At 54.3% G+C, this 7,156-nt stretch overlaps 1 protein-coding gene across 2 annotated transcripts in view; it reads left to right on the top strand.

Annotated features, from left to right (window-relative positions):
* Positions 1-5,189, top strand: part of ADGRD1 (adhesion G protein-coupled receptor D1) — a 145,741-nt gene extending 140,552 nt beyond the window's left edge. For both annotated transcript variants that reach the window (XM_004276633.3, XM_049698650.1), the window contains 3 exons: positions 308-349; positions 1,637-1,729; positions 3,066-5,189. In XM_004276633.3, the coding sequence (XP_004276681.2) occupies positions 308-349; positions 1,637-1,729; positions 3,066-3,161 (231 nt within the window). In that variant the 3' untranslated portion in view covers positions 3,162-5,189. The remainder of the gene's footprint in view (positions 1-307; positions 350-1,636; positions 1,730-3,065) is intronic.
* The last annotated feature ends 1,967 nt before the right edge of the window (positions 5,190-7,156 follow it).

Below are 7,156 nucleotides of genomic sequence, written 5' to 3' on the forward strand. Positions count from 1 at the left end.
CCCATTTGTCCGCCCCAGCGTGTTTGCTCCTCTCTGAGGTTAAGCCCGTCTGGGCGTCCACCTGTCTTTGTATCTTGGCCGTGGCGGCTGCCTGCGTTTAGGTTAGATCACAGGATGCCCTTCCACGCTTACGGACTCCAGACCGTAGGGTCCAGCATCACAGCGCACTCCCACATGCTCCCCAACACCAAGCCGTGCCAATGCCACTCTCAGAGCCCATAGGTGGCATTGGAAAGAACCCTCAGAAAGTGTTTGTGACAAAATGCAAGTGGCTCTAATTCTGTGTTTTCCTCCCCTTCCTCCCCAGGGATTTTTCATCTTCCTTTTTCATTGTCTCCTGAATTCAGAGGTATGTCTGCTCCACTTCATGACAGTATGAAGCTGGTTTTTCATTTCTGAAAGGGCACAGAGAGCAGGAACAGTGTTGCCGCATCAGGCTGGCGTCCGGGAATGTAGCCCTGAATAAGCCTTGGTGTTGGTGACAGGTGGTGTGCAGGGAGGCTGCTTTCCGTCCCTCATCCCGGTTGCTAAGCAACATACGCACATCCTCCTTCACTGATGTCACACGGGCCCTGCTGGCTGTGTGGAGGACCAGGGGAGGTGGTGACAGGGTGGAACAGCTGAGCTGCAGATTCAGGACCTTGCTTGGCATCTGGCATATTAGGGAGAGTGAGATGTAGATGTGCTCCCAGCAGATCCTCCCAGAGGCATTCAGGAAGCTGGCCTGGGCTGTAAGGAGGACTCCTGACTGCAGGGCTTAGAGAGGGGGCTTTCATGATGTGGGCTCCAAGGGCACTGGGGTACCTGGCGCGGGCCCGTTCCTCTTGGTGCAGTCTGGGGCATTGCACCTGCTGTGCACTTGGCCGTGGGGATGGTGGAAGGTGCCCTAGATCCTGTCGCTCGGGACCCACAGTCCGTGGGAGAAGTTTTACCTGTAAATTGTGGGGGTGGCATCGTGTTCCTTGGCATTTGAGTCCCTTCCAGGCTGTGGTCCTGGGGAAATGCCTCTGGAACGGGGACTGAGAACAGGGCAGAAGCCACCCGCCTCTGTGCTTTGCCAGGAGAGTCCATCCATTTGCACGAGGATAGGTCAGGCAGGGAGGGAGGAGATGGGGGGAGGGGCAGGCAGGGTGAGTCGCCCAGGACGATGGCGGTCACGTGTTTGCAAAGACCAGGTAGCAGCCCAAGCAGGGCCTGAGACTGATCCACGTGGCAGAGGGGGCAGGAGGGGGTGGCAGCCTCAGCACCACACGCGGCCCCGCCCCACGCGTGCGCTTCGTCATTTACTGCCTTGTGTGGTTTCTGTGCCGGTCACACGCTCGGCCCCCAGGCTGTTCACCGTCGAGTGTGTCCCGTCTCCCCACCCAGCACTGTGAGGTCGGCAAAGGGCAGGCCAGGTCCAGCTTTCTCCCCGTGCAGGGCTGGGAACGGCGCGGGGACACAGCCTGTATCTGTCACACGAACCAGTGACACGTCCGTAGCGCAGCTCCGGAACCACTGACTGTTCGGATCTGATGCCTCCGAGTCCTGTCCTCACCCTGCAGCACAAGTTCCTCGGGACCTTTTAGAATGACCTCTTGTTGCTTTTGCAACTTCTGAAATTGCTTCTAATGAGCCTTGCATTCTGCCTTTGAAGGTGAGAGCTGCTTTCAAGCATAAAACCAAGGTCTGGTCCCTCACGAGCAGCTCCACCCGCCAGGCCAACGTGAAGCCCTTCAACTCGGACATCGTGAGTGCGTGTGGTGTCTCGTGTACGCCCCTCCTGCGCTGGCCGACCCTGCTCGGGGTGCCTTCCGTCCTCAGCCCACCCTGACCCAGGCCTCTTGTTCTCGGTCCTCGTCCGCCGGGGCTTGCCTTCCAGCTTCGCTGAGCTGCGCGCAGCCTCTGCCTTACAGAGGACCACGTGGTCCTGAGGCTGTGTCTCTTGCAGCCCGAGCCCCAGGCCCTCGCTCACTCCTTCCCCGCGCTCCATCGCCTGCACCATCAGTGTCGGCGGACGGCTGCCCAGGTCATGATGGAGGCTCGGCTCGGGGGCTGGGCTTTTCACACTTGACATAGGCCTGCAGGCGGCGCGAGCTGATGTCACACCCACAGCAGGGTCCCCCTCCTCACGAAATCACCTGGCCCTCTCTCCTGCCCCGTTTCCCAGGGCCAGTACTTCTTATGTTGACTTAGTGGGATGGAAGGATCAGTTGACCGGGGGGCAGACACTGGACATGCTGAGGGTGACCTATAAGAGGCACAAAAGCCGCTGGACACAGCCCGGCCTCTGCATCAGGTCTCCTCCCCCTACAGGTGCCTGAGAAACTGGGTCTGGATGGTCAGGGGTCTGAACAAGCCGCTCACCTCCCAGCGCTGGGCTTGGTTCACCTTCCTCCTGTGGGAAGTGGTCCCTCATCCCCCCGCCCCGCAGACCCCCAGGAGGGCCCCCGGGCAGCCTGGAGCAGGCGATATCCTGGGTTCTCACTGCACTGCAGTCTCCCACCTGTCAGCTAGGCCCTCGCTCAGGGGTCCCATCCTCAGGAAGTCCCTCCTGGACGGCACTGAACAAAGGTGCTCCCACCGCACCCCAGCGTCCTGTGCCTGTGACTCCTGGCGGTGGTTTGGTTTATTCATTTGCGTCATGGCCTTGTCTGCCTCCCCCATTGGAACGCGAGCTCCCCGGGGGCAAGGGTCTGGTCGCCTTTGTTCCCTGGTGTGACCCCATAGCCTAGAACAGGCCCCGGTGCCCAGCCTGCTCGATAAATCAGTGTCGAAGGAATAAGTGAATAAACGGATGAACAGAGGCGTGGATGAGTGAATGAATGAATGAGTGAACGACAGATTGATGAATGAAGGACTGCCTGGGTGAGTGCACCCCAGAACCTGGGAGCCATGAGGCAGGGGAACCTGTGCAGAGAACTGCGCCCTCTGGGTCCTCATTTTTCTGGGGAGTGGTGGGGCCGCCCCCAGGAGGATCCCCAGGCAACTTTCTGGCACAAGGCTTTGCTCTCAGCACTCCTGTGGGACTTGGGTTTCTCGTCTCAGAGCAATCTCCATTTCTCCATCGTCTGTGTGGTCTGCAGATGAACGGGACCCGGCCTGGCACAGGCTCCACCAAGCTCACCCCCTGGGACAAGAGCAGCCACTCCGGGCACCGCGTGGACCTGTCCGCCGTGTGAGCAGAGAGGCCGTGGACCCGGCAGCCTGCCGCTCAGAACCCCCGGACCCGCTGCAGACCACACGCAAGCATCGCTCTGCCTTCGCAACTGGGACCCTTTCCTCGTCGCTCTCTGGACCTGGGGGTCACGGCCCTCCCCCCCGCCCCCCGTGACAGCATCCTCTCCTGCGACCCACTCCTGTGACAGAGCCCACCGCTGAGCCCGCAGCCTGATACACGGCGACGGACGGGCCCCCCGGAGCACAAAGCGGTCCCTCCCCTTTGTCACTGCAAGTGCGCAGAGCCCCAGACCCTCCACACTGTGCGCTCAGGAGGCCCGTGGCGCCAGGAGGGAAGTTTAGCCTCGGCGGGCGCCACGATGGGGACTTGGGACCAGAGAGGTGGGGTCCCGCAGGGGAGGTTGGGCGGAGGCCCCTGGGGGCGCGTGGGGAAGTGCCCGAGGATGGTTTCCACCTGCTGACTCCACCCAAATCAGGGCCCCGATGCCAGGCACCTGCTGATGCCCAGGTGCCCCGCCCCTGTCTGTGGGCCAGGGCTGCGCGTAGGCGGAGAGCCTGGGTGGGGGGGGGTTCTGCTCCGACAGCTTCTCCCCCGTCCCTCGTGAGTGCTGGCTCTTCCGACTCCAAGTCAGCCTTCAGATCGCCCCCTTTCCTGGCACCTGAGCCTCCTGTGTGTTCACCACGGTGGCCCATCAGAGCCACCGTCTCCCAAGGCATAACGTCCCGCAGAGAGTTTCTTCCTCATCACTTATAAATGCTTTTCCGTGTTTCTAGCGAGCGGATCACAGCGGAGGGGAGCGCAGTACGCGATTTCATGTCGCCACAGGGGCAGACCTTGACGCACAGAAGCCACTCGGCGGGCTGCTCCGGGGGAGGACCCTGGCCCTGACCGACCGGGGGTGGGAAGGGTGGCAATAGCTGTAGCTTCTGAGTTGATGTTAATTTATGGACCTGGACTCAGCCCCCTAGGAAATGGGATGATCCTTAGGGCTCTGTGTGTGGGCGGGACCCCGTGGAACGCTAGGGTTCGATCATAGACGTGAACCGAAACGCCATCGAGAAAAGCTGGGAAACAGGCTGTGAAAGGTCACCCTGTGATGACGGCGCCACGAGTGCTTGTGAGGTGTGTGGGTCCGGAATTCCAACCTGTTTTCGATACTGGAAAATCCTCCCTGGAAACTGTGACGGCGACAGCATTAAAGGCCTCCCCACCGCGTCGCCCCGCCTCTCTCAGCACTTCTGCTTTGTTTCCGAGTGAGATTTTGCATCGCCTTGCAGACCTTTTCCATCTTCCTCCGGCACCTTCGTGAAGTAACTCACGCCCCGATGATGCTGAGTGTGACACCATCTTCAGGCATCTCCCCCGGTGGGGGGTGGGGGACCGAGCGGCGTGTTGACGCAGGGTTAACCTCTGTCCTTCCGTCCGGGTGGGTCCCAGATGTCACGTTGTGACAATGCCATGGGCATTCCCCATGGGTGTGCCGTAGGGGTGAACCTGGCAGATGGAGGCAGAGACCCCGTGTCTGGCGAAAAGTGCGCCCAGGTCTGCTCCAGGCTCTCTTCATGATTCCAGAAACCAGATCGCTTGTAACTTGGCGTTAGATCCTTGTCAGGCCCAAGAGCACCGAGAAGTGAGAACACTGTATTCCTAAGATTTACACTTGGATTCTTCTTTCTTATTTAGTTTCTGGTGAAGCAAATCAAGTAAGGAACTGTTTTTATTTTAGATGGAATTCTTGGTTTTGTTGTTTTTTTAACTCTCTGCATATTCACCCTACATAGCTAATATATCAGGAGAAGTAATGAGCGAACTCTCTATTTCTAAAGAATGAAAGTAGTGCACTTTATTTATAGGCTACATATTTTGGCTTCTGCAGTATTTTATTATCTACACATAATTTGGCCAAAGAGAAGCAGTTGGAGACAAGAGTGTGTTTAAAGTAGTTTATAGCGCAGGAAAGACGATGAATGCCACTCCATAGTGAAAATATGTTGTGATTTTTATGAAATAAAATCTTAATGTCCTTAAAGTGTGGTCTTTAGCGTCTTTTGCTAGTGGGAGGGGAGCAGGACAGCGGATCTCACGACAAAAATCTGAAGAGAAACACACGTGGGTAAAATCCAGCCCTGGGATTCACTCAGCAGACATTTATTCAGTGCTTTCTCTGTGCCCAGCACATTGCAGCTCTCGGGACACTGTGATGGGCAATGCCCTGGCCTCTCAGGAGCCTCCCTGGGTGGGGCAGGTAGTGGGACTTGTGCAGCCCTGTGTCTCCCCAGGTTAATGTACTGGACAGAATGCTGGTGCTTCTTTTTTAAAAAAATTTAACAATATATTTTATTTAAGCTAATGTGTCAGAAATATTTCAACACGTAACATTAAAACTTAATGAGCTATTTTACATTCTTTTTTCTATACTAAGTCTTTAAATCTGGTTTATTATTTTTTGAAGTCTTTAAAAAATGTTGACCTCTGTGACTCTATTCCTGTTTTGTAAAGAAGTTCATTTGTACCATTACCTTAGATTCCATGAGAAAGAGAGTCACAGATGTAGAAAACACACTTAACGGTTACCACAGGGGAAAAGGTGGGGAGGGGGGAGGATAAACTGGGAGATTGGGGTTGACATATACACACTATTATATACAAAATAGATAAGGACCTACTGCACAGCACAGGGAACTCTGCTCAACACTCTGTAATGGCCTATACGGGAAAAGAATCTTAAAAAGAGTGGATCTATGTATATGTATAAGTGGTTCACTTTTCTGTACAGCAGAAACTAACACAGCATTGTAAATCAACTCTACTCCAATAAAAAGAAAAAAGAAATGCTTACGAAACTAAAAAATAATTTTTTTAAAGTTTATACTCCATATATAGTTAGTGCAAAATATTGGCTCTATTCCCCATGGTGCACAGCACACCCTTGAGTCTATCTTACACCCAATAGTTTGTACCTTCCCCTCCGCTGCACTGCTTCCCCCTCCACTGGTAACCACTAGTGTGTTCTCTGTTGAAACAGGGAGTGGGTTGGTGGTGACAGAGGTGGGGGGTTGGGTGGTGGGCAAGATGGATGAAGGGGATCAAAAGGTACAAACTTCTAGTTATAAAATAAGTCCTGGGGCTATAATGTACAACGTGGCAACTACAGTTAATAACACTGTCTTGCCTATTTGAAAGTTGCGCAGAGAGAAGATCTTAGAAGTTCTCAGCACGAGAAGAAAACACTTCTGTAGCTGTGCCGTCCATCACCATCACGTATGGCGATGGATGTCAACTAGACTTACTGTGATGACTGTTTTGCAGTGTGTACTGCAGGTATAAAGTCATTATGGCGTAACCTAAATATACTACGATGCTTGGTTTTTGTTTTGTTTTCTTTGCCTTTTGGTATCCCTTACAATTTTTTTCGTTATTAAAAGCTGAACATATCTGTATTGGGTGTTAGAAACTGAGGTAAATAGGACTTTAGTGTGAGGATTCATGTTCATCTGACCAGGAGCTGGGCTCTGTAGACTGTTCGCTGCAGCTGTAGGTGCCCGAGGCTCCAACTTCCTGTTTTTCCTTCTCTACCCTTGACTTTGGACTTTCCCTGTGGACTGTACTCCTCATAGTCTGCAGCTTGTAGCCCTTTCAGCCTAATCTGTTAATATACCAGCTCCTTTTCTGCTGTGGTGTTAACATGTGTGGTAGGAGAAGTGTTCTGTAACATTATGGTAAATCTGCATCTTTTAGTGGGTCTGTGTCTAGGGTGGTGACCCTCAGAAGTGTTTCTCTAGTGGTAAAGCATTTTCCCCCTCTTTGGGGAGACAGGGAGCCCAGAGGGGGCTGGGAAGTCAGGAATGCCCTTCCCCCAGATGGAATACGGCTTTGATAAAGCACATCCCGGGCAAAGCAAGGCAGCTGTTGATAATAGGATGGGAGTGAGCTATGGCTGCCAGCTCTCTCCTGTTGCTTCACCGAGGTGCGCTGTGGCTACAATGAAAGTACTTT

This window comes from Orcinus orca, chromosome 15 (assembly GCF_937001465.1).
Source record: "Orcinus orca chromosome 15, mOrcOrc1.1, whole genome shotgun sequence".
Lineage (NCBI taxonomy): Eukaryota > Metazoa > Chordata > Mammalia > Artiodactyla > Delphinidae > Orcinus > Orcinus orca.